The following is a 27,911-nucleotide window of genomic DNA, read 5'->3' as shown; positions in this document are numbered from 1 at the left end:
CTACTGATACGGCGAGAGATGGATTACCGAGCGACGTGTTCGCTCATAACACTTATAATCACCCCATCTGTGTAAGGTGGTAATTACAACCGCTGGGTGGTGGGTCTTTAGCGTAGTTCGTATATATTCAAGAAGTTGCATGCTTTTACGTTCCTTTCATCATTTGCCCCTCTTGCGTTTAGGTTGACTATAGTCACTCCCATCGAACTTATACGCGCAGTGCACCGATGACCACCTAGCGGGCGCTTTCGAAAGTACGCTCGGGAGCACTATACAGCAGACGACAACGCTTTGCAGCAAGTAAGCAAAGACGACGACCCTTTCCAGTAAACAGTGAACAAAGACAAGCGAAATACACTTAACTTGGAGCCACAGTCGATCACACACGGAGCAACTAAATCCAAAATCTGAGTCGAGAGATTCAGAATTTGCATCTATGAAAAGATTGATTGCACTGAACCTTCGTCGTTCTGCCGCGTTTTCGTCGTCGCGACACTCATCATCATCCTCCCGCGCTTGGCGCTTGCGCTGAGCGTCCTGGGCACCATGTTCATCTGTGGCACGAGACCGACGCCGTTGTTCACATTGTCGTCTCTGTCTCTGTTGTCTTCGCCGCTCCTCGTATACACGCTGCTCTTCAGGAGTTCTCACTATAGCACTGTCACTCTTTCTATATATATATATTTATTGTAGTGACGTCCCGTCGTTTATAAATATATAGATATATAATGTGGTTCGGATAGCTGGTCGGGCCCCAGCCTATACACCCCCCTCCCCCCTTTCACCCGGAGAAATGAAAACTTTCCGCCTATGTCAAGGCCTCAAACTTTGGAGCTTGCATAACTTTCCCCACCATCTTCATCCTCATAATCAACGTCTTCTCTATTCTTTTTGTCTACACCCTTTCCCCTTCCCACAACGCCGAGTAGCAGGTCAGAACATTGATTCAGGACGACCTCTCAGCTTTTCTATCATAATAAATACCTCTATCTAGCCCAAACGTGACGCGAACATGGAGGTTAGCCAGTTCTCAGATCGGCTGGCTACCCTGTGCAGAGGAAAGGGGATAAGGGGAATAAATGATAATAGAAAATATATTTCTTTTAGGAGGTTGAGAGTGGTTTGGATACCGGGATGATGTGTTTAGCTATATATACAGGTGTCTTTTTTTTTTTTAGCTGCACCAATTCTAACCCTTGATCGAACTTACTCGATGAGGCGACCACTACATCTACAAGAAACCAAAATGCTTAATTGAATAAATAACCTAATTACGCTGATTACACTTATAATTATTTAATTTGCAGCACATATTTCAATTTACGAGTTGTAGCCATTGAGTTCGGAAGGCGTATCCACTTAAAGCGAATGCTCAAGACTACGCCATTTTCAACATATTAATTTTCAAAGCATCCGACGAAATACATTGGCATTCCAGTTACTTGTGCGCTTCAATGCATAAAACAACGTTTTCTTTAAAATGTAAGCGGGACAACAGTGCATTTTTTTTACCGCAAGTTTGACGGCACATACCTCGAAACCGATGACACCCTCAGAATTAATTCTAAGTCGATACATCATGCATACTCACTAGCTACAATACGTAGTTTGATATATGTGCCGGAAATTAACTAATTAAAAGTTAATCAGCATATTTATTATAATTATTCGATCAATCATGTTGGTTTCTTGCAGAAGTAATGGCCGTTTCATAGAGCTAGTAATTTAGATTAAGGGTTGTTCAGTTTAGTAATTTTTTTCTCGCCTAAGACAAAGTTTACTCTTTTAAAACTTTCTAAATAAATTGGTAACAACACATACTATACAGTCATCAATCGGTTATATCTTTACTTGGACCGGCGGTGTGACGGTGTGACGCAAAGGCGGATTGTCGCCATGCAGATCTTTGTGAAAACTCTCACTGGCAAGACCATCACCCTAGAGGTCGAGCCAAGTGATACCATCGAAAATGTCAAGGCGAAAATCCAGGACAAAGAGGGTATCCCGCCCGACCAGCAGCGTCTGATCTTCGCTGGCAAGCAGCTTGAGGATGGCCGCACACTGTCGGACTACAACATCCAGAAAGAGTCGACTCTGCACCTGGTGCTGCGGCTGCGCGGTGGAGCCAAGAAGCGCAAGAAGAAGAACTACACCACCCCCAAGAAGAACAAGCACAAGAAGAAGAAGGTCAAGTTGGCTGTGCTGAAATTCTACAAGGTCGACGAGAACGGCAAGATCACTCGCCTGAGGCGAGAGTGCCCCAGCGAGGACTGTGGAGCGGGTGTCTTCATGGCCGCGCACTTTGACAGGCAGTACTGTGGCAAGTGCTGCCTGACCTACGTCTACAACAAGCCCGACGAGAAGTAGCCACAGTATCAGTCAAAACGCTGATTTTTCCAACTTTGTCAATATTTTAACAGAACGTTTCAGTTTTGTATGTTCTCAAAGTATCTTTATGCTCTACTATACACACCTATAAAGCCCCATATTAAGAATATATTCCTCAATAACTATTACACAGTAAACTCTCAATTGTACGAACGTCAGTTTAACAAGTATTCCAGAATAACGAACTTTTAGAAAGTCCCCGGCGGTTTTCTTATGCATTTCATGCAAAAATCTATCAGTTAAATTAATTTCTGAATGGCGAATATTTCACTTGAATGAACTTGATCCGTGGATCCTGGCAACACTTCGAAGTAACGCTTTATTAGAAGACTTTGTACAGTGTGACAGTGAGCTCGTTGCCGGTGCCGGACTATGAGATCTGGAAATTGTTTCCACTGTTCATCCAGAAGAAGAAGAGTGCGACGAAGAAGATGCAATGACAGAGGCAGATTCAAATCATTAACTCTAGCTGAAGCTGTAGGATGCCTTGGAAAGTTGCGAGACTTCAGTGTCTCAGCAACAGGTTGTGCCAGAGGAAGTGCACAAAAACATAGACTCGCTGGACAGCTCTGTTACTTCTTGGGCTTTAAGAGCGTAAGTGCAAATGAAAATCACAGATTTCTTTTTCAAAATGAGATAGGCTGCAATGTAACTGTTATGCACTTCATATATATTGATGTACATAACTCCATAAATTGCATTTCACACTTTTGACTCGATATCTGTTGAGCCCTATGCTATTCCATATTCTAGCGAATATTCAATTTAGTGAACTTTAATCAGTTGAGTGAACTATTTCCTTGTTTCTTGAAGTTGAGTGAAGTGAGAGTTCACTGTGTTTCTTTATAGAAAAAGGTTAATAATGCTGAAATTTACGATGAATTCCCTTAGCTAAAGTGCTGCGGATTGAAACAAAAAGCAATAAACAATATTAATGAAAGATCGCTGTTCTCGTATTACCGAAAGGAAGTTTCGCACTAATCAACCAAAGCAATAATTTTCTGGTGAATTATTGTGCATGAAATAGTTTCACTCCTGTGCTCAAATTCGAAGCGCCCTCATGGTATGAGAATTTTTTTGATGAAAAATTCGCTTTAATCAGTAATTCCTACATTGAGGTCTTAAATACAATGTTTTCTTTTTTCTGGATTATCGGTAATTGTAGAAAAAGCACTTGGCACTGGTAACACTTCCAGGGTTCTAGTAGGAAACAAAAACACCCAAGAAAGTGGATGGGAAAACGGCGGCGCGTCGCACACGTAATGCGAAGGCGTGAGATCGTTCCCCACCTGCGGCAAGTTGTCTTTTCACCCACTTTCATTTCCATTAATGTATCATTTCTTTAATTCATTTAGTAAGTACAAGTAATTTCCCCCTACGTTGTCATTGGTGTCAATCTTTGTTGGCTTCTTATGTTGGGCCCCTCGGTTAACCCCCTTTCTTCTGGTTTATATATATATATATATATATATATATATATATATATATATATATATATATATATATATATATATATATATATATATATATATATATGTGTGTGTGTGTGTGTGTGTGTGTGTGTGTGTGTGTGTGTGTGTGTGTGTGCAATGTCAGACATACCTCTACATAAAGATCATTCTGATCCTACTTTTCGTTTTCATTTACTTTTGTTTTAGCCACATTAATAATTTCTTTTGACTTCCAGAATATTCTATGGAAACTCCCGAAATTGTATTTAATATGTATACACCCTCCAAACACATTTCGAAATATCACTCCAACGGAATTTTTAGTTTTCTTACAGTAATTTTTTATACTAATGTTATTTGCGAATAGCGAAACTTTAACAGTCTCTACTCCCAATATTTTCCCTCCGATTCTCATGTTTACGCCTGCATAATGTTCTTCGTATATCCCTGCGAAGTTTCGTAATGATTCTATAACACTCGCTCAACAGCTGTCTCAGAAAAAAAAGAAAAAATAAGGAACATCAAGTCCAATTTGGTTTTCATCGGAAGTACAAGGACATTTATATATGCGCAGTTAATTAAGGATTTATGGAAAGATTCACGAGCGTGATCAGGAGTTCATTCTCACTGCGGTCATTTCCACACTGAACCAAATATGTATGCTACATGTTGCGAAATAATACGAACCCGCAGACTTATTTCAGCTTCATTTCTTTATTCATTACTGCGAAAAAGTTGCCCAGTCTGGAGATAGCACTCTTATTCGAACTCCGGAGACGCAGCAAGTAACATAATTAAAGGTTTAACTAGCGTCGGTAACATGGAATGGTAGCATGGAGAAAGGGTAACGATAAATGTCGGTTCACTGAAAGCAAAGGACATTCATTGAACTCTTGCCCAGCGCGCTCCGTCAGTATTTGGCAACCCAGTGCTGCTACGGCGGCTGCAGCAGGACGCTGCCAGGTGCCATTCACGCCGCGCGCGAGCATTGACCCGCTGGATGACGAGCAGCGCCGTCAGCGCCACTGGCGTCGTTTAGCACTTGGATCCCTAGGACGGGTTGGAGCCCGACGCTCCCGACGGGCCCGACAGCGGAGGATTTGGGAACTACGGGAGAGTTGACGAGTGTTGAGAATGTCGTCGTTGCTGCTGTACACAGTCGACGTCGTCTCGTAGGCTCAGCTGCTTTGCGATGCTGCTGAACATAAACGAATTGTGTGTTTGGTGTATTTAGCCGGTCAACGTATGCCACGCCTTGTCGAGGGCGCTGCTTCCAGCATGGACGCCTCGGCGTCCGACGTGTCCGGCCGTCTCTCAAAACGAACCTCCGTCGCTTCTAGCAGGGTGCCCGAAACCGATCTTGTGCCACTGAACTTCAGTCATACTTCGAGAGGTGCGCCCGATTCACTCCTGCAAATCTCGTAGCGCATCCGATTGCTTTCCGCAGCACCGTGTGCGAACCATACGAGCGGTTGTGTGATCCCCCGTGCCGCGCAGCTCTTTGCCGTAACGATGTGCAAATGCAGTTTTTCGACAGAGAAAAAGATCAAGAGCCCAGATCTCCTCACAGGGTATTTTATGGCCTGAGAAGTCGCAGGCCGCCGGCTCCAGATTCCGAGATCTTGATGGCCGAGTTGTGCGCTCATTGGATAGTCAACTTGTTGATTGATGATGAGTGGGAGTTTAACTTTATGTGCAGATGGAATAAGATACTAGTCGGCGCATCCAAGGTGTTCATGTCCACTCTGTGTATTTTTTAGGCTATTGGGTGCTTAATAATCCGCGGAAGTAGCGGTGTGCGTGATTGAACCGAAGCATTTATTCTTCCCGTCATACATGTGCTGTACTTCGACGATTATTACGTCGACTCAGGCAAGACTTGAACACCGCTATTATCCTCTTGCATGTCGTTACATCAACTCATTTATTCCCATTCCTAAGCTTTTCCCATGTTCTGAAGAAAGCCGCACTGGCATTAGCGCGCATCGTCTCATTGCCGTCGGATTGCGGGCGCTTTTGTATTTCGCCTCTATCGAAATACCACTGCTGCAGCGGGTTGTCGAACCTGCAACGTCGGGTTTGCTAGCCAAATTTAAAAAAAAAAAGGACTGCGGTACTGTGGCGAGTGTTCTTACTTGTAGCTAGCCTATCTATCGCCTTTGATTCTTTCTGGAAAAGATGTGCGAAATTACTCCATCCTTTTATTCTACCATAATTTAACTTAGAAGCATTTCTTACCTAGGTGTTTTTCATAATTAAATGGATGGAGCATACGTCGTTGAAAGTGCAGTGTTTATTTATTTATTTATTTATTTAACCATACTGCAGGCCAATTCTTTGGCCCTAGCAGGAGGGGCATTTTCGGAATGACAAACAGTGAATAACAGCAATAAATTCGAATCAGCGATAAATATTTCATGCAGCATAGACTATCTAAGGCTCTCATTCTTCCAAGTGGGTATTCTGCATTTGCAGGTGTGTACGAAAGCATTTTTCAAGCCCTGCACCACCCGCAAACGTGCCTTTTGCTATTTCTTTACTGGGCTCCTGCTTCAGAGGCTGACTTCCTTGCATTCACATTTCTCTTATGTCTGCAGTGGCCTCCTGTTCTGTAGTATCATAATGTGAAAGTGCTTTTGGCTAAGCATTTTAGTGCATTTATGTTAAAACCTGCAAAAGAACTGGCATCACTGATGTCACATGGGTGACACAGTGAGGAAGATTTAGTGTGATACGGTGTCGCAAAGGCTATTTTTCAGCTGTGTGTTCTAAACATCTAATCATTACACTGCAAATCCTTCTTCATATGTGACCTTGCACCTCATGTGTGTGTTGACTGCATTCTAAGAATCATAAGTCAATTCTTTTCAAACAGGAAACATTTTATGGCTGGGCCATGGGCAACATAGTTAAGTCGTCACTGGTAGATAATCCAATTGTTTTTCTGTTATGTACAACACTTAGGTTGCTCTAAAATTCTCTGGAAAGCCCGTCATGCTTCAGGGTTCTGCATTTGCCTACGTTGGCTCATACACACACACTTGTACACATAAATACCCTGGCTTGAATAGTACATGGCAGGTATGGTTTATCCTTTATAGTCACACAAGATAGCTATAAATAATGTTATGTATAAGAGGCTTTCCATTTTCGCATGTGTAGATGTCAGTATGTTCATCTGCAGCATGATAGTGAAAGCAATATGAGCCATTCAAAAATGTTTGAGAAACCAAACCCATCTGCATGACCTGGAATCTGCTGATGAGTGCAGTCTGGCAAGCAAGAGCAATTGCAACATGGATAGACATGTCTGACAATGTGTGTACAGAGTGCCTGATGAGTCTATCTCAATATTGGTAGTTTAGGACTTAAACCATCATTGCCCATTTGTACAACTATACCATTAATTTGTAAATGTGTTATTGGCCACCTGACCTGCCAGATTATTCTTGCTGTTCTTATTCCATTTTCTGGTTCACTACGCTTGTGTTAAATTGCCAAAACAATCTGCTTCTCAAGTTTGTAGTTTAAATCATGAGAGAGAACTGCAAAAGCTCTTTTCTGTTACTTGCAGGCATTAAAAATGAATTGTTACTCCATGAGGCTGCAATCAAGAATGATGTTGCAACACTTAAGCACCTTATTGAATCGAAAGTGGATGCCAACGCAAGAACACATGTAAGTTCTTTCCAGCATACTGCAGGTTTCACATTGCTGCAGAGCTTTTGAGATAGTCTGAAAGCACCACTCAGAATATTTTGTAAAACTCATAGTTTACAACCCTTTGCTGACTCCTTAGATGGAGAGGGTACCACTGCATTGGGCTGCAGCTCATGGCCACCTTGACGCGATGGCTGTCCTCATCCAGGCAAAATGTGATGTGGAGGTGACAGACAAGGTAAATAAATGTTCTTGCACTTGATTTTTTATTTTTTGCAATTTGCAGACAACTGCAACCATTGGGACTCAACTCTTGATTATTAGTATTGTTCAGTTTGAATAAGTATAAGACTGACAGAGAAAAAAAGAAGGGAGGAAGCCAGCTGTAACTGAGAAGGGCAAATGCATGCCTACTCTTCAGGAAAAAGGGGATAGAAACAGAAATTGAAGATAAGAGGCGAAGTGAAGAGGAAAATAGGAACAGGATGACAGATTACAAAGATTAACGTAAAACAATGACGCACAGTAGAGTACAGCAGTAGGAACAAAAAAAGAAATCGCAGCAGGTCATACTAAATACAAAAGAATACTAAAAGGAGTCAAAGGTCTCATCACACAAAGGAAAAGTATGTTACAAACGGGGAGCCAAATCAGTTTCTTCAGAGAAGTAAGATGGGGTGCAATGAACCTGATTGCAATGGGCACGTTGCAAGTGCTAGGCGGCGCCCTGGCTTTCCGAACGCTAGCACCATCTGACGAATAGTTGCGCGAATGTGGTAGGATTACTCACGGCGTCAGCAGCTCGCGCTACGTGTTTTGCGCCCTGTCAAATGGTAGCGATGGTGCGAAACAGCGTGCCGATATTAATTTTAACCGGGTTTCGGGAATTACAAGATCCTCATAGCTTCTTTCGTGAAAAGAATTTAGAGAAAGGAAGTCGTCTATTTGAAGTGGGGCACGTCTACGGCGTGAGGGAAGTGTTGAACTCGCACTGATCGGAAGTGACTGCTAGGTTTATTCCGCAAACGAAAAATAATGCACCAGCGAGATGCGTGAAGCTCAGCGTAAGTTACTTCGTTATCTACGGTGTGGAGGCATGAAATTATAGGCGACATTGATTCTTGAAGATCGGCGACAACAGACAAATCCTAGTGGGGAGCTGCGATAATATTGCCGTGCTGGCATCGCAGGGAAGTGCAAGGACGCCGCGGTAGTTTCCCTGTACATACAGGACGGCAAATACGAATCCAAAACATCTCATCCAAGAACGTGGGGCGTACGAACGACTTGTAAGACCTACCCCAGGTATTCTAACGTTGCTCTCACCAAACACAAAAAAGGGGATGAGCTTACCTGTTGTGTTAGACTACACTAGGAAAATATTTTCGCCCAAGTTACTGGAATAGCGATACTTTTATGTTGCGATTTTTCAGTGCGTGCAAAGGAGGTTCCATTAAACCACATTGTCAAGCATTTTGGTGATCTCAACTGCCTCTTAGTTGATATGCTGGGCACAGAAGGGTATATGCCAGCTCAGCCGGCTGCAACCCCTCCTCAAATTTCTCAGCAAGCCCTAGCGCTGTTTCAATGGGAGGTGTTTGGGAAAGAGTTCCACAGCTTTACTGCGGTACAGTGTGGGAACAAACTATGTTTGCTGCATATCCTGGTACGCACTGCAGGCAGTGGCGTAGCAAAGGGGGGGGGTGCAAGGGGCCAGTGGGGGGGGGTGTCATATACGTCTGAAGACACACGGAAATTGTTATCCTCGCCTTCCTCGAATAAACACGGGGGGGGGGGGGGGGGTGACAGAAGACCTATGGGCCCCGGGTGCCAGACGACCTAGCTACGCCACTGACTGCAGGTGTCCCGTTGCTGCCATCATTGCTGTAAAAGCAAAGAATTCAGCGTTATAACGCACTTGGCATAACGCCGGTACATAAAACAGCTTATGCCGTCGGACGAGCGCTATTCAGTGTTGACGCCGTTCTGCTTCATACGGTCGGCTTGGAAACCTGTAAAACTTTGTTCCTCGTGAGTTGGTGTACGTGCTGTTGCAGCCCACTTCTAAACAGCTCGGGTTGCACTTCGGCATTGCTCAGAAAAGGCAACAGCTACGCGCGAAACAGTGCACAGACAGGCTTTCCGAAAGCAAGCGGGCCGGTCGTATCGTGCCGGTTCCGCGCTCGCCGCCGCGAGGGGCGCCCTAGTAGGCGCGGGAACTACGTTCGCAACCTGCCTATGGACCTGGTTGCATTGAGACATGCATTGATTCAGAAAAAGACATATATATAGAGAGAGAGAGAAACTTTATTTCTTAGAATCTGAGTTCTCACTATGGGAGTCTAGCTAAGACCTTGGCATTGATGCTGAGGCCATTTGTCTGGATCCAGTGACCTGTTATGTGGGTGATCAGCAGAGGCCGTAGTGAGGAGCGTAGCTCTTGCAGTGGCACGGTCCAGCTTTCCCAGGTGTAGGGAAGGGGGAATGGGATGTTTGAGCGAGTTAGGAGGTGTGGAGGAGAGAGAACTCTGGGTCGTCGTACACCATGTGCCAAGAAGAAGAGCCTGAAAGCAATTAATGGGTCATACTATGTCATTATGTATGGCCACAATTTGCTTCGAGGGCTGCTTATGCTACTTGTTTTCTTGTTTTATCACCAAAAAAACAGCCATTTTATCCAGTAATTGGAACTTTCAGAAATGCAGTGTTGAATTTCTAGAAGTTTCCAGTCAAGCTGTATATATCAAGGCAGTCTGCTCTGCTTAGATAGCAAGTACTGTTATTGTGTTTGGACTAAAATTTTTATTGATGGCATGAACACACACAAACAAGCACTAGTAAGTATCCATGAAGCATTTGTAAATGGAGTTCACTTGGTGGCTAGTTGCTAGCTATAAGCTTAATTAATATATCTTAATGGTACAGCTTTTGATCAGGGTTCAAGCATTGAACCAGACTACTTTGCCATCTTAATGATGAAGTACGCAAGGGAGAGTTTAGGATGGTCGTTTGATATTCGGACATCTCTTTCCCAGCTCCTTACTTTGCCGAAGTTGTTCCTAATAAATAGCTCATTGAACTATTGTCTGTAGTTGTATCATTAGTGGCTACCTAAAATTTGTTTTCAGGCATAGCAGTATGAGCGCTACCGCTACATTCTTCTGTTCCCTAAATGTAGTCCCTTTAGCTTTAGACTGTGAATGCTCATTGCATTAATGAGCTACTGGGAAATGTCATTGCAGTATGGGATGCGACCACTGCTGATGGCGGCGTGGTTTGGACATTGCGGTGCTGTTCAGCTACTCGTTGAAAGCGGGGCCAGTTGCCGAGCAGTTAACCGTGTAAGTAATTTGGTCGCCTGACTTTCTTCTTCATGGCTGAAAAACTGAGTAGATGTATGTTGTCCAATAAGTGCAGTCTGAAGGCACAATTTTTTCAGCACAACTGATGGTGTAAATACCTTTTCTGCATCCCCTCTTTATATCGGCACATGGGCTGAGCGTTCCGATTCTTTAAATTAGTTTCACCTGAAAAGCTGGCATTTTGCTTTTGCTGTACTATAGTGTCTTCAGGAAAGTTAAATTGTGAGACATTTGTGTTTGAAAGTTTCGTTGGAGAAAACTTCTGAGGTCACTATTATATTGCTTTTTTTTTTTACCAGCTTTCAAACTCTCGTGACAACTTCTGCTGTTCTGCTGTCATAACGTAAACAGCAATAATACACATCTGTATTTAAAAACATTATGTGAATGCTTAATTATTTTATTCTTTATTGCTTGGAAATTGTTGGACTGAAAGCAAGTCTGCAAATACAAGTGCTGTGTGCTAAGCATGACATCATGGTTATCTCTCTTTTGCTTTAACATGCAGCAAGGTCAAACTGCACTGCATTGTGCTGCACAGAATAATCATCATGAAGTCATTGCATTCATGTTGGACTCTACAGAGACCATCAAAGTCAGCGCCATTGACAAGGTCGGCTTTTCTTGACTTTGTAGAGTATTACTGGGCTTTTCACATGGTGTGAACAGTGTAATAACTTGTTATATCAAAACCATGTTACATTGACATGGCCTTTCTTGCATATGCCTGCACTGTAATAGATGCCTGGCCATCACTGCTTGATCATTAATAAGCAAATGGGTGTTAGAGTAAAAACATTTTTTGAACAATACTGCTGAAATGTATGATGGGTTTTGTACCATCACAGAAATTTCCTGCTTTGGTACTACTCAAGATTACTGGAAGGTAAATTGCAGGGTACAACTGTATTGTTTGCCAGGCACAATCTGATTAGACAAGACTCCTTCACTGCAGAATCAGAGGCAACGTTCAAGAAACTTTCAGTACAGTGGGCATGTCTTCTGCTAAGCGATAATTTGATAATCTGGGGGAAAAAACAGTCACTGACAAAAAGTAAAACAATGTATGCACGATGATACACTGTACCTACTAAACTATCTTGCTCAATACTCTGAAAAAGTGTTTCCAGTTTCAATTGATGGGTACGGGCAACATAATTGTGTTTCAACCTTCAGAACAAAACACCTTAAATCACTTTCAGGCACAACTATGTCAAAGGCACTGACACACAGAACTTGATGCATATCAAGAGTTATTGCAACATGGCGTCATCTGATAATGTCAAGCCCGGCATGGCCAGCATTAAGTCAGAAAAAAAAACATGCAAAAATCTCATGAGATGCACAAGGTTAGTTACATTAATGTGCTGCAGTTGCAAAAGATGCAAGCACTGTGGCTTAGGAAGCACTAGGAAGAGCAAAGTGAGATATCTCCATTTCTTAAGACCATTAGGTGTAGATGTCTCTTTGTCGGCTTCTGCCTGGACTGGTGCTGGGCTTCTAAAAACTTAAATCAAATCTTGTGGATGCAAAAGTAGCATAAGGTGGAAAAAAAAGCATTAAATCTCGAGTGTGTGCTGCAATTTCACATTGTGATCTGTGACTAAGACATTTGTGTAATACTAATCAGTATAAACAAGAGCTAGAATATTGGTGTCAGTGCACCCTTTCATAATGTGTGCAATTTTCGTAGTGTGTTATTGGTGATTACAATATTTCTTTTGGCAACAGAATGGTCAAACTGCTCTGCATATTGCGGCTATCAACAACTGCATGGAAATTGTAGAGAAACTGCTACAGTACAAAGCTGACCCCAACATCAAGGACAAGGTATGAACCATTTAGTGGTTTGCAGCAGAAACATATTACCTTGTTCATTCTGCAGCATCTAAAAATTGTCACTTGTATTTGTGGATGCTTCTGGTATTTTCATGGTCTCTTTGCAAACATTTCTTCAAATTTGTTTATCTGTAGATACACTCCTGTTTTTGCAAATCCAGTCAAATGTGGATATACCATTAATATAAGGAATTATCAGATGTAATAGAAGTAATCAATGTTTGCTGCCAATATCGGCGTGTAGCAAGTATATGCCTATAACAATTATTGGACAAAACAAAGGTAGTTAGTGTCAGATGCGACTTTGTTTCAATTAAATTTGACTACCATACTGTTCTACTCTAAGCATCCATTTTTTTTCATGCCTTTGCAACCAGAGAAGAACGCAGAGGAATACTAAACATTGGAAGCAGGGCGTGTGGCTATAGATGTGCAAAGATGCTTGGGTGTGCTATTTCTATAACTCCCCATAGTTGTATTATTTTATTGGCTATAACAATGTCATGGAATGTTTAAGTCCTTAAATTCAAGAAAATATGGTACTTGTGCTTTATCTGTATTCACAGTGTTTTCTTTCACATATTTTCTGAATTTTGTTTTTCTGTTTTTCTCACCTTTGTTGTAGACATGGAGACATAGCTACAACACTTGATTTGCATGAAGGTAAATGTTTTGCTTTTGTTTTAATTCCTTATTTTTTATTCATTGTATTATTGTCAATGAATATTATTGTGGCAATATTACTGTCTGCTGAGGTACTCATTACTTTTCATTGTTTCTTTTGTTATTCCTCCATCAATATTCCTCCTGTTCTTCACCTGTAGTTAGTGTTCCATTTTACTTGTTGAATGTTGCAAGTAAATGAGGTAGGTATAAAAATGGAATAACAGCATCTTGTGGCGAAATAATGAGGTGGTTGCAATGCTAATGGGCTAGCGTTATCTGAAGATTGTGGTGTCTTCAGGCCTACCAAGTGGTCAACCTCTGTACCATCTAGTGCAATAAGTATTTTACCAAAATGAAAGGATTATGAGTAACTAAAGTTGCTGGCTGATAATACAGATATGCTTGATTATTCGGACATCTCCCCTGCACTGCCCCTACCCCCATGGAAGTTAAAAAACGCCTCACCATGCCCCGTTACAAATTTGAGTTATAAGCTGGAAGTTCTAAAACGTTGTCTAGAATCATTTTACGGAAATTATTTTTCAAATGGGTTTCTTATTGGAGTGTATAGAAGAAATTTAATGACCTGTTACCATACTGCCAGGAGGCGAATGTGACTGCCAACAGAGACTCGCTCACTCTGCCAAGTGAAGTGTCTATAAGCGACTGCTCTTCCCCTCCTTCTGCCATACCGGAGCCAAAGGACCGCATTGGGTTCATGTGATGAGCCCTGCCTCCTTTTTCTTTTTCTTCCCTCACTTCTTTTTTTGCTGCGTGGCATATTTCCAGTGGTGACGTTGCTCGTTTCGAATTGGGCGATTTGCCAAAATAACATGTCATGATGGGTTTGTTTGTGTTACTGCCGCTTTCTGGCTGGGAACGTCGCTTCCTCGAGAGAGAGAGAGGATGTCTGGAGTTTTGTTTAAAATTTTAGCTGTTCTTACAGCGCTGAGCGCTGTAATACTTTGCATACACGACCGTCAGCATGTGACGTACGCATTGTGCTTGCCTGTTTAAAATGCTGTTTAAAATGATTAAACCTGGTGAGAGGCCCTCTAACCTTTCATTACCACACCTATAGAAATTTATCAATTTGATCGGCATGTTTTTATGCATTGTCATATGTTTCTGTTCGAATTCTACTAGAAACATCATGCACCCGCAGAAATGATGATTGAACTTTAGCTAATTTTTGGCAGATTGAAGAGGCTGGAAAAATAAAACTTTAGGTATCATCGAGATTAGCCTCCAGTACTCCTAGCAGTTCTTCAATAAAAAGACTCGAAATTTGCTCTTCGGTCGATTCGGCAAGATTGTTTTATATGATAGCAGCAGCAGAGACACAGAAGCTTCCATCGGGTTGTCATTTTTCTGATGAGATGTATAGGCTGTTTTAACGATGTCTTAAACAGCAGCGGGTGCTCATGAGTGCATGTTATTTTCATTACTGTGTTCGAGTAATGTCAAGTGCAACTCTATTACACCCCGTGGGTTTCTTTTATTCATGAGTGCATCAACAGCATATGCACAAATTATTACGAGCAGTCTGTCCCGTCGTGTAGGGTTTTCACTCGCACAAGCCCACGCAGTCGATTACAGAGCAATCTTCAACCAAAGCTTGACTAGCTGTATAAGCTCTTACATCTTGAACAGCGCCTGTTGAAGTGCCCTTATTTGTTACTGTACAATATTGTGCAATATTCCACATTACTGTATGGCACTGAACAGGAACTGAACAATGCATGTGGAGGATTCAGCGCCAGCTGAATGCACACTTGACCACTTTGCTTGCCCAGAAAAGCTGACTGAACGAAATAATCAGGAGGCTTCTGCATGCTCCCTGACCTGATAACGATTGCTCGGCAAGCCCAAAGAATGCAGTAAAACAGAAACCATGTGCCTACTGCAGTGAGTAAAAATAATAAATGCTCCCTGTACAATGCGAACTTACCTGTTTTCACATTTGTGAACCTACTGCTTTCCCACGTAGCATGGGGGTCACTATTGCTAGTATTCGTGCAAGCAAATCTTCATAATAATTTTTTCACGTGATCTGAGTTACAAAAACTGGGAAATAGGAACCAGATGCATATTTTGTATATTTCAGATTTTTTTTACTCTCAATAAATAAATTAAAAATTGCAAATTATTACTTTCATTAATTTTTCTTGAGGTGCTTCTTTGAAGTTTCACATAAGAGTTCCCAAATTTGTCTAAGCAACTATTACTGCTAGAAAACCATTCAAAACAACAGTGGTCAGGCTGTAATTTTATGTATCGTGGTATACATTGCAACTACTACATCTTGAAATAAAATGTTAAAACATAAAAGCACCAATAATGAGCACATTTCTCGCGGTAACAAAAGAGTTCATGTGTATGGAAGACAGAAATTTCAGGCACCTTACAGCACGTTATGTATAATAATTTAAACTTCAACTCCACAACTGTGTGCAAACTGAGTTGTGCAGAAATAGCAATATTTTCATTTGATACGTCGCCGGCATGGTCGTCAGCCATGTTGCTGGAACCTGCCCAAAAACTAAACTTGGGAAGCTTAGTCGATCTAGTAGTCACCGATGATGATTCACTGCATGCATTCACTGTACTTTCAGCTATCTGTAGTGACAGCATGACAATGGTCGAGATACGAGCCGCAATTTTGTAGCGATGTCTTCCGCTCTATTCTACACCACTGTTATGTATTGTCCATGGCCAGCTGATCCCCATTAATAATGCGTATGGGGCATTACACTGACTACTGTGTAGAGCATATTAGAGTAGAGTTGAGTGAGCCAGATGGAGCTCCCCGCTGAGGGGCCGCATGACGAAAAATTGTGTGAGGGTGCTGTGAGCGAACTGGATTGGGGCAGAGATACGCTCTGCAGCATATTCAGTGTACTTCTGCTATGGGCACTGAGAGTGGTTGTGCATGTACACTTTTATAGTAGCACTTTATTTCAACTGCAGATTTATATTTACACTCTTTTATTTAAAGCAACGTGACGTTTTCAATTTTGCGTGAAGTGTGTGGTTTGCTAGCAACCACGTGTTCATTGTGCAGATGCCTAGTTCTTGTTGTAGAAAGTTGTACAGTATATTTTTTTAATGACTATTTGCTTTGATGTGCCCATGATTCTTGTCGGCTGGTACCAATTGTAATTTTAGCCCAGTGAACTGCTCTCTTCACAACTGTTTTCTAAAAGTAACACGTAATTTTGTCTCAGCAACCACTGATCTGCAACGAGAAGTTAAGTAAGAAAATTTTATTGCTATCATGTTGTTTCACACCCTAGTGGTGGACTATTAAAGAACAGTGACAATAACTGAAGAAAACAGTAGTATAGGCAAACTGTGCGGCGGGAGGAGAGAAGCAAATGTCTAAACTTCTTGGTAAATCAAAGCATACACAGACATATTCACAACATATTTATATAATAGAAAAATTATCAGACATTTTAAATGCGCTAATTGAAAAAGTGAAAACTCTCGATTAGAATAAGCGTGTTTGCAGTAACAAACACGACACCATGCACCATATCTTTCTGTATGATGGTGCCGTGAAATTTGCTGTATCTACCAGAAGGCGCAGAGATTCTTGCACCTTTGCTGCTATTTGCACATCAATCTATTTTTTGGAGGAGGTTGTTAACCGAAAACACAGTGTATGGATTCAATCCTCTTATAAGTGAAAAGCATGTGCATGTTCTCATATGCATTTCCGTATGTTGCTCTTGAAAAGGCTGTCATAGCATTCAGATCTTTCACATGGTGCCCAGCCTTATGCAGTCTTACAACCTTCTTTCATATCAATGACTAGTGAATCTTTAGTGAATTGTACTTGGTTGATAGTTAATATAATGTGAAATTACTTTTTGCCCCATGTGCTGCCATTTAAAATGGCAGTACATCTTTTCAACATGGTGAAAGAAGTTCCGTGTAGTTCCATGCAGTCTTCCCATTTTCTACCTTTTCATGACTTTTGGGCTTATGTTCGTGCAATGACTGTTCTTTTGCAGTTATTTAATCTGGATTTGTATTTAAGAATAAGGAAATCTGTGTGTCTAGTATGCTACCTTGCATATTGTTACTGCTTGCGAAAGCATGAATGCAGGTAGCATCCTGCTGCCAGCATTACCTATGCAAGCTCATGATGCACATGACAAATGCTTTCAGAGAGCTTCACTGCTTATAAGTAGGCTACTGGTCTTCATCTGCTGCATTTGCTACATTTCTCCACGAGTCAAAACAATGTTTGCCTTTCAAAGTCTTGAACTGTGAAAAGGGCTTGGCTAGATTCTTTTATTGCTCACACCAGCTGTTAATTAAGGGCTGTTCTTTATCTTTATTTTCATTACATGTTCTTTTTCTACAGTCTGGGTGCACGGCACTTCACCATGCTGCACAGCGAGGGCATCATCTTGTGATGAAACGACTGCTGCAAAGTAATAAGATGGACATGGATGACCCAAACTATGTGAGACAATGGTTTCAGGGAATCTCTCACTCTCTCTTTTGTTTTTTCCATTGGCGGAAGTTTGTGTTAAAAGTCCTATTACAATTTTGTTGTTGTTGTGAAGACCCACCACGTATTCCTATTTGTGTGGATGAGAAACTATAGTCTTGATTTTTTTCCATGAGCTGCACATTCTAGAACCAGATATTGTAAGGGGTGGTTGGTAGCATAGAATCAAAGTTGGTATTGGCATTCACTGGAAAAGTGCCCATTTGTATAGTTCACAGCTTTAATGAATAAGTGATCAGCAAGGACAAAGGTGAGGACAGGGTATAAGGCACAAGCCAAAGTGTTCCAGTAACTAGGAACCATAACTGCATGCAAAAGTGACACCCCATCTTAATCTAAGAGCTGTGCTTGTTTGTTGCATGGTGGTGTCGTTTCTACGTTCTTTATTACAACTGGGCTTGTTGTTTATTCGTTCCTTTTCAATAATCATGGCCTTAAAATCGTCCTGTATAGCTTCTTGACGATGTGGTTCTTATCCCTTCTCATTAACTGTCTACATAATCTTCATCTTCCTCCTTGCATGCTTGCTTCACTGTCTTCCTTGTTGACTGTGCCTATAGCTTGATCGTTCCTCTTCACTGCGTACATCGAATTCTGCATATGCATATCAGCAAAATTAAATTGATGAATGTTGGCCTTTGTAGATACTATCATATTGACTACGTATAACATCACTGTTTGTGATTTCATACACTTTGCCTTTGTTCTGGAGTGGTACCTGCCTGTCACTCAAAACTCTGAATGGCTCTTAGAGTTCCACTCTTCCTGAATTCTCCTTGGAACTTCTGCTTTCTTCTCTCTCCACCTCTTGTATGTGTGTGTCATTGAGTGAAAGTGTCATGAATGAGTTGGCATGATTGTTGTGCTATTGCTTTTGAATCAAGTTTGAATGTGCGATGTACTCCCTTTCACTTCTTATGATTTTACACCCTCATTGCTTCTGAATAAGCTTTTTAGTAGGTCAGCGTTTCTTCAGAACTGCACCATTCTGAATGCTTAATGAGCCAGTGATAGTAAACTCAGCCATGAGTATGAAGAGCCGTTTAACAGGCAACAAATGGACTGTGTAGATGCACTGGTTGTACAAACAAATATTCTGAAAGGTATTATAAAGATACAAAAACAAGACAGGCAGTGTGCCAAAGGCCTTGCCTATCTGTTTAAATACACAGTAACTGTTTTTTCTTTCTTTTTTTTATTTGCAGGAGAGGAGCACACCTTTGCACTTAGCAGCACAGAATGGCCATCAGGCAGCTGTGCAGATCCTTTTAGAACATGGCTGTGATGCTTCTATCACTGATGCTGTAAGTGCGACATTCTGGCATTCCAGATTTCTGGATTCCTATGATTAGTGGACAGAAGTGCTCCGGAACAACTTTTGCCTTTGTAAGATGTAACATAGTGGCGTTACATTTCTGTTAACCATCCTGTAAATGCACATGGACACTGTGTTATCACTGGCTATCATTGTTGTGTTATGATCGTTGTATTATCAGGCTGTAACTTTTGGGACATGTATCCACTTACAATTTTTTGGAGACAAGGTCTTTTTAGCGGGTCAAAGAAACTTAGTGTACCTGGGATCTGGGTATCTTGTAACCATTTCTAGAAAGAAACGGTTGGTTAAGTGACTTGTGGATGTCGTATGAGCATGACAATGGTATTAAATCATACCTCGTCATTCTGAGAATACTTAGCAATTGTCAACAACTAAGGATAAACGAAAAACAAATGCAAGTAGCCGTAAATAGGATAAGATGCGGGTCTCTGCGTCACTGTTGCCCTCTGCCATGCCGCCACCAAGTGCCATCTAACTTAACTGTCATGCTCTCTGCTAGATGTCGTGCCCTAATTCGATAGGGTGCCTTGCTGCATGCTCACTGCTGTGCACGGTGGGAGGCAGGGCACACACATCGAGGCTGGAGTTCGGGGGTGGGGGCTGGAGTAGAGCTGGGTCGGAGGAGCACATATGAGTGTGCATGCACGCTGTCATTGAGTGCGTGTAGAGACCAAAGCGGTGCACTGACCCCACTGGTCTACTCTGTGGCTGGCATTGGCAAAGCTCTCGTGCAGTGCAGTATTTCAGTGCGTGTCAGCATAGCATGACTGAACGGCGCAGTTTCACTATGCTGGCAAAAAGGAGGCACCCATACAGTCTAGTGCCTAGTGCATTCAGCATGACTGGCCACGTTAGGCATGCTTTGGTGCAGATGGCGCGAGAAAAGAACATGTCTTATCTCATATCGAAGCTGCTAGACCAGAGTGCGTTGCGCGTCAGCTTGGCTGGCTGGCAGCGTGCTGGCCTGCAGTTAGAATGGATTAAAGAGAGCATGCTCAGTTTACACCTTTGCCAACTGAAAAAACACTTGCTTGCCGTGCAGTTGTGTGTATGTGCTGTGGCAACAGCTAATCGCTGGGCTGCTGCGGACCATGTTCAACACTCCAAACTATAGAAAGGGCAAATCTTGGACTATTCTGGCATGCCAGTGTGACGTATCCAACTTGCCCGTCATCTCCAATGTATCCAACTCAATGTCCCGCCCAAATGCATGATTCGTATCGTGTCTGCCAGGCGCCGCAGAACGTCAAGCAATGTGCGGGGGCCCTGTCAGAAAAGCATTGCCCAAGACAGACGCATGGCTGCCAAGATGTCTGAAAAATATGAGCGTCTCCTATGTAGGGTGACGGCCAAGGAGACCCGATGGGCATCATTGTAATTGTGTGTGAAATAGGATATGTTATGAAATGAATTAAGTGAATAGTAAACGTGAAAAAGAGACAGAATAGAGATTATATAATCAGCGCTTAATCATCAAATCAATTTAACAACCATGTACGTCGATGTTGTCTTCTTTAGCGTCAACACTTGGTTGACTCTGTCCTTTTTCATGCTCTTTTCTGCTGATGTAGCCAAAGTTAGTACATGCTACAAGTGATGTTCAACAAGAGGTCACTTTCAAGTAAAGGTCCTACATGCTTTGCTTGCTTAACTAAGTTTGTGTGTTGTTGCATTGTTGCTTGGTGCATGTATTGCTTACTAATTACTGTAGACTCCCATTAAACAATTTTAACATGTGGGGAACAAAATGCGAACATTTGGTAGGTTTCAATTAGACCCAATGAAAAAAGTGTCTGCTTAGCACGAAGTGTTCATTTGGTTGAGCCAAACTTCCACATCCACCACTAATGCCGGCAAGTGGCCTTAAAAGGGCCCTTTAACACTTTTCAAGCAACCATTTTTTGTTCGCAGGTTGTGTAGGTTGACGGTTGGAGAGATAAGTGCAAGAAGAATGGCAGTGATAGGGGTATGTAGTCCGAGGTTATTCAAGAAATTTCAAAATACACGAAAGAAACATTCATTCCCTGAACTCAAATTTTGCAATCTTCTGTGCTCATTTCGCTCACTCACTGGTGTAACCCCTTGTAGCCACTGGTAAGAGCTCAAAGCGCCTACATAGTGGAAGTCTGCACTCCATGGTTGCCTACATCTATGTTCATGGACTTTGGTTACTCTGGTATGCTGATAGCATCTGTTACCACGCTAAAAAAACGCCTTCGTGCATTCTAGCACATTTCAAGTTTTCCACTAATGGTCAAGCAACCTGGGACTGTGCAATATCTCTCTTCTTCAGGTCAGGTATAGTTAACTATGGCACCGCACACAACAATGCACTGGTGTGAGAAACCTGCACCACGTCAACAACACTCATGAGTGTATTGTAAGGTGCGAAATGAGGCAACTAGGCGGCAGGGCTGCTAGTTGCCAAGCGAGAAGAGAAGCTTTTGTGTTCAGAGGCCCGAGGCGAAAGAACAGTCAGTGCCTCCTACCGTGTTTTGTAGCATTTTCTTTTCGAACTATCTGTTTGTGTTAATATAAAAAGTAAAGCAAACAAAAATAAAAGTGCATCTTTATTTATCATGTTTCGCTGCATTGCAGTGGTTACATGCAACTTTGTTTTTAACCAGTCACAGAGGAGTAAGTGGTGGCATCGATGGTGCTGCTGGTGAGTGCCACTGGGCAATGATGCAGTTGGCAGGAATGTAGTGATACATCTACGTAACCTGCAACAGAAAGACGCTGGCTTGAAAAGTGTTTAAGGGCCCCTTTAATCAGCAGACTTGGGACTGGAATTTGCTAGATGCGTGAGAAGCAAATGGTGCTTCTGCGGTCATAAACAGCTACCCCAACGTCAATGATGACGTGGAAACCTGTAGCTAGAAACAATAATTGAGGTGGTCTTCAAAGTTGACACAATACAGCTGATAATGCCATGAATACTTTCGCATCATTATTTTTTTTACCATGATGAGGGCATTCAATAATCTTTTAGCAACCGAGACTTCTTAAATGTCAGCTCTTGTGATAGTACACAAGTTCACACAGCCCCACCAGCAAGCAACAATTACACAATTGCTTAAGAGTGCATTAAACAGCACTTTGTGTCGTAAAAATCTAATAGGAATCTCTTTTTACATCTGCCTTTAAATTTTAATGCTAGTTCACTTATTGTTTTGTGGCATGGATACTTGACTGTACCATGGATATAAGATATTTAGTTTTGTGGATAATTTTTGTAAAGACAAACTCTGATAAGATGTACAGATTTTCATTAGCATCTTTGAGCTTGTCTTAATGTGAGTGTACTGTATCTCTATTTTGATACATTTATATATTAATTAACACTACTCAATGCACAGTGATGAAAAATGAAGTTTTTGTAGTTGATTCCTCCATGTCTGAAACCATCTGCTCACTCAATCTTGTTGGTATTGCATTACTTTGACTTCTACAGTCGACTTCCATTAGTTTGACCCTGACAGGACTGACAAAATACGAGGGCCGTTTTTTTTTCAACCTCCGATAGGCTATAAATAAAACACAAGTTCATCTAAAACAATAATTTTATTACCAAAAGATTAGTACAGTTACGGTTACTTTTCGACATAATCACCGAAGAGATTGAGGCATTTGTCATATCTGTGGACAAGCTTTGCAATACCCTTTTCAAAAAAAGTTGCCGCCAATGAATTCAAGTAGTCCTTGACGTTGGTTTGAAGGTCACCATTGGTTTGAAAGCGCTTCCCACCAAGCCACGTCTTCAGTTCAGGAAAAAGATGAAAGTCACAGGGTGCTTAGTCTGGACTGTATGGCGGATGATCGAAAATGTCCCATCCAAATTGTTCGAGAAGCCATTGAGTTGTTCCAGCAGTGTGTGGACGGGCATTGTCATGGATCAGAACAACTCCAGCGGTCAGCTTTCCTCTTCATTTGTTCTGAATGGCTCTACGCAAACATCGTAAAGTTTCACAATAAACAGCTGCAGTGATTGTGGTTCCGGGCTCCATAAACTCCACAAGCAACACACCTTGTTGATCCCAAAACACAGTAGCCATGGTCTTTCTGTTGTTGAAGGTTTTTTTAAATTTCTTTAGTTTGTTTGGTGAATTTGAATACATCCATTGTTGTGATTGTCGTTTTGTTTCCGGTGTGTCGTATTGATTCCAGGTTTCATCCCCAGTCACGATTGATTTCAAAAGGTTGTCTCCTTCATCCTGATAACGCTCAAGGAACTCCAAAGCTGACGCCATTCATCGAGTTTTGTGGCCGTCCGTCAACAATTTTGGGACCCAACGTGCACAAAGTTTTTTGTAGCGTAACCGTTCAGTAACAATAGAGTACAAAACAGACCTTGAAACTTCTGGAAATTTCGTAGATAAAGCAGTAATGGTGAATCTGCGGTTTTCTTTAACTATTCTGTCAACTCGTTGAACCAGGTCATCTGAAACGACAGATTTGCGTCCTTGGCCCCCTTCATCATGCACATCATTACGTCCATCTTTAAAATTTCGACACCATTCACGCAGAACACCATCACTCATGAAGTTCTCCCCATACACTCGACTCATTCTCCGATGGATTTCTGCAGCACCATGGCCTTCAGCCTGTTGAAAACGAATAACACTTCGCAATTCACACTTGGCGGGAGCAACAATAATGGCAGCCATGCTTACGTGGCTGTAGCACAATGCCGACTGACGCCTGAATGTCAACAATGGCGGAGTGTGTAGTGCGAGAGCTGTGCAGCTGCCTACAGCGCATGTCTGCTTTCTGCTGCCCGTGTGGCGCCTGCACGGAGCGATCGGAGGTTGAAAAAAAAATGACCCTCGTAAATTTAATTATCCAGCGGCTCGAATTAAACAAGACGCAGAAAAAAATTTGGCCATGCCCATCTCATGATGACTGTTGGCGGTATTGCGTTTAGCATTGAATCAATATAGCAACAGAATGTACTGCCACTAGCGAAACGAGTTATGTATTAGGTGTGTAGTGCAGCGGGATTCCTCTTTTGCACTTCCCGAAGAACACTCAATGCCATCTAGTGCTGCCGTCGCGATGCGTCCACGTAGCCTACAAAATCATGCCGCACTGGTGCATGTGAACGCTTGGAAACATGTCATGTGGCAACCGCTCTTCTTTCTGGACGTGCTGTGCCATCTAGTGCTGCTGCTTATAAGTCCGCACATGGCCTCTGAGATTAGAAGCATGGCGCTTCAGTGACTGCAAACACTGAGAATTGTTCCCTTGCTTACTGCACATTCAGTGGCACATACCGTATTTACTCGATTCTAACGCCCCCTCGATTGTAACGCGCACCCGTTTTCCGTGACCAAAAGAAGGGAAAAAAAAAACGGCCGCATTTGTAACGCATATCTGTTTGCCGTGACCTAAAAAAGAAAAGTCCTTTACAGTACCATGCACTTCATTATTTCATACAGAAATACAACTTTCTCTCCTTTGGAAAAACAAAAATTTACTTCCAGTGCACTAAAATTGCGATAAATCAAAAAGTGGCAGTTTCGCCCAAAAGGCGAAGCATTGATTCCAATAGCAAATTAGTAGAAACCTATACAAAAAGTAATGATAGTAGTTTTATCGGCTGTATAAACTTTTCAACATTATTCGCTTACTAACTAGATTAACAAGCATGGTGTCACGAACACGCAAACAAACGTGAATACGTCTCACTCAATGACTGCGGGAACTTTTTATCAGAACGCGGGAGTGAGAAAGTGAAGTGGCAGGAGTGAGTGAATTGTCATTTTTGCAGCTTCTCACTTTGGTGTGAACTAAGCGATGAGAACACAGTGCGGTGTGCCTAGATGCATAGACTGTCTCCATCACAGATCGCTTTCAAGATAGCAGCCGCCAGAGTAGAACGCCTCTCCTGTTTGCGCCAGTTCCTAGCGCAAGTTTTGGGAACTCCGGACGCCCGTGATGCAGCCTAATTTCCACCAGTCTGTGCACATGTGATCACTTTCCTTTTAATTGCGGATTGTGATGAACACTTGACACGTCTTCGCACTCGGCACTTCTATGCTGATAAAGCAAACACAGAAAATGGGAAGACGGACGGTGGACTAACCCAAGCACATATACTACAGCACATGGAGGAAGCTACGGCAGCTAGGCTCGAAGCATGCACGAAGGGGTCATATTGAAATGCCGGTGGTGATATGGTAACACAGATTCAGGGTTGTACTCCATTCTAATGCAAACACAATTTTCGGACCTATTTTATGGGGGAAAAAGTGCACGTTAGATACGAGTAAGGTGGTGGTGGTGGTGGTGGTGATGTTGAAGCAGGCGGGGTTAGCCTGGCATACATAGCCGGCAATTGTTCCGCCTGATCCTCCTTCGAGTTGAGATCAGTGGTGTGTCACCAGGTGTCGATGAGCCCCGTGTCTCGCAGGAAGGCTATCAGAAGTCGTTGCGCTCTCTTCCTCAATGCCGCGGGCCCTCCGGGGAAAACAACATCTTCAAAGGTCCTGTGCGGGAGACCGCTTTTTTGTAGGTAGATACGAGTAAATACTGTACTCAGTGACCCAAGTTGGCGAGACATTCATTGAAAAGTGGCACATACTCAGTGAATTTGTGGCACAACCTGCTAAAGCATCGGGTTGCTGTCCTTGAGGAACCTTTGTGATGTGGGTTTGATTCCTCTTGGCATCGGAGAAATTTAAGGGATCTTTTTTGTCATTGTAGAGTGGCACATACCTAGTTACCCAAGTTGGTGTCAGAAACATTCATTAAAGAGCTGCGCAGACTGAGTCGCACATAGCCAGAGCACTGGCTGTATTTAATTCACACCACTGATTCACCGGCAGCATTTGTCCCAATTTTGAAAACGCCCCTATATCAAATGCGCAACTACCTTTTATGGTTTCAGAGTAGAAAACTAACATATAAATGATATTGGAGCTCCAAATACAAAGTAGAAATTGAATGTGCACCAGATATTTTAACAAAAGAACACTTAGCATGCCTCCGATTCTGGCAATAAGGAAAAGACAAACCCAGCAAACTTTACCTTCACGGAATGGAAGTTTGTTTACCTAATGACCATTGTCATGACTTTCAAACAGCACTTCACTGCTGTCTAGAACCACAACATGTCATTGTTTGTACAGTCGTACAGTGCAGTCGTAGTCTGCATTTATTAAACAACACCACGACAATCACAAGCAAGATTGTGGCCCACATCAAAACTGACCACTTTGCTAATTATCCTGCAATGCATGGTATTCTCCGGAACGCCAAGAACACATGATATGCCTTGTTGCTGCTTAACATGTAAAATAACATAGTTTGAATGTGTTTTCATAATCAAACTGAAAGTGGCGTGTAGTCGTCGTCATGCTATGAGAAAAAAACGATCTGTGGCCATCCATGGCCCCCATCTTGTGATGGCAGTGGTGAAGCTGGCTTTGGTGTTTGAACACCATGAATGCAGTTTTGGTATTGTATAAGACTGCACTTCCCAAGCAATATTCAGGTGATTTTTTTTTTTTAAGGAAGTTGTACATTAGAATCAGGCAAATACTGTAGTTATTCATTGTGAGCTACCATTCTCACTTTAATATCTTTCTGGGGCAGGCTGAAAATAGGTGTTTTTGGTGGAAGGTGACGTCTGTTTGACGCATTCACTGTGCCCTAAGCACGGCCAAGATGGACATTGCAGCTTGCGGTGTCACCAACTTTGGTCACCAATGGAGTCGGGCTCGCGCGTGATGACCAGCCAAGTTGAAATGATCTGGCGAAGGCTAATTTCACAATCAAAATAACAGAGTTTGGTCCTGTTGGTACTGTAGAAATGTATGGGCACTGGCCAGGACCTCTGGTCGAGATCGAATTAACTGCAAAATTGAATTAAGCATAGTCGAAATAACGGAAGTCTACTGTACCAGTAAGCAAAGACCTTGACTGTTTGGAAGTGTGGAACTATTCATTTTCACTTAAGAAGTCACTCTGAGTTCTGTCTTCTCTCGCATTTACAGAAAGCCCGAACTGCACTTCACATTGCAGCTTCATTGGGACACCTTGATGTGGTAGAAACATTGCTGCAGTTCAAAGCTTCACTCACAGTCAAAGATAAGGTGAGTACACATCTTCCATTTGGTGGTACACAATGGTCCTTTATGAAAGCGAACGCCCGAGCATGGGGCCTGTGCTTGACAGTGGCTGTTTAGAGTGCCAGCAAGTGGCAGCAAGACAAAGAATGTCCACTTTTGATATCATCTATTGGCAGCCAGGATAACCAGGCATGGCCGACAGGCACATGCCTGCTGGAATTAGCTGGACAACCCTCTGCATGGCTGTTAAGCAAGGAGCGGGGCCTGCAGTTCAACATCTGCTGCTAGCAAACCGTGCTGGGTATGCGAGCATACAGGAGACATGGAAGTGCTAACATACACTCGGTAGTTATTAGATACTCCCAGTGTATATTAATGCGTAAGCATTTTAGGGCTACTTCCCTCGGAAATATGTCCATCCATCCGTCTGTGTGTCTGTCTGTCTGCAAGGCGTGACATGATGCACTCCATGCATAGGTATACGTGGGGTCCTGTGGAAGTATATATGAGAATGCTTTATGACTACGTATCACTACTGAGTTTTATGACTATGACTATATATAGCGAGTACTAAAGAGGTATAAGAGTAGTTAGATAGTCTAATTAAAC

The 27,911-nt window shown here is 42.3% G+C and overlaps 2 protein-coding genes across 2 annotated transcripts in view; both read left to right on the top strand.

The window, feature by feature from the left end:
* The first annotated feature begins 1,866 nt into the window (after positions 1–1,866).
* Positions 1,867–2,367, top strand: LOC135902481 (ubiquitin-ribosomal protein eS31 fusion protein). The gene has a single exon (XM_065432585.2). It carries the CDS (start codon positions 1,897–1,899, stop codon positions 2,365–2,367), a length of 471 nt encoding a protein of 156 aa, XP_065288657.1. The 5' UTR covers positions 1,867–1,896.
* A 2,539-nt stretch (positions 2,368–4,906) lies between these two features.
* Positions 4,907–27,911, top strand: part of LOC135902421 (ankyrin repeat and death domain-containing protein 1A-like) — a 36,936-nt gene continuing 13,931 nt past the window's right edge. Inside the window, exons 1-9 of the mRNA XM_065432467.2 lie at positions 4,907–5,232; positions 7,414–7,517; positions 7,639–7,737; positions 10,742–10,840; positions 11,370–11,474; positions 12,593–12,691; positions 17,742–17,843; positions 19,097–19,195; positions 27,228–27,326. Of these exons, the coding sequence (XP_065288539.1) occupies positions 5,085–5,232; positions 7,414–7,517; positions 7,639–7,737; positions 10,742–10,840; positions 11,370–11,474; positions 12,593–12,691; positions 17,742–17,843; positions 19,097–19,195; positions 27,228–27,326 (954 nt within the window). The 5' untranslated portion in view covers positions 4,907–5,084. The remainder of the gene's footprint in view (positions 5,233–7,413; positions 7,518–7,638; positions 7,738–10,741; positions 10,841–11,369; positions 11,475–12,592; positions 12,692–17,741; positions 17,844–19,096; positions 19,196–27,227; positions 27,327–27,911) is intronic.

The sequence above is a fragment of the Dermacentor albipictus genome, chromosome 1 (genome assembly GCF_038994185.2).
Source record: "Dermacentor albipictus isolate Rhodes 1998 colony chromosome 1, USDA_Dalb.pri_finalv2, whole genome shotgun sequence".
NCBI lineage: Eukaryota > Metazoa > Arthropoda > Arachnida > Ixodida > Ixodidae > Dermacentor > Dermacentor albipictus.
This window is presented reverse-complemented; position numbering and strand designations above follow the sequence as displayed.

Bases quoted from the DNA above. Each gene is read 5' to 3' on its own strand.
- LOC135902481 (XM_065432585.2), top strand. From the start codon at position 1,897: ATGCAGATCTTTGTGAAAACTCTCACTGGCAAGACCATCACCCTAGAG.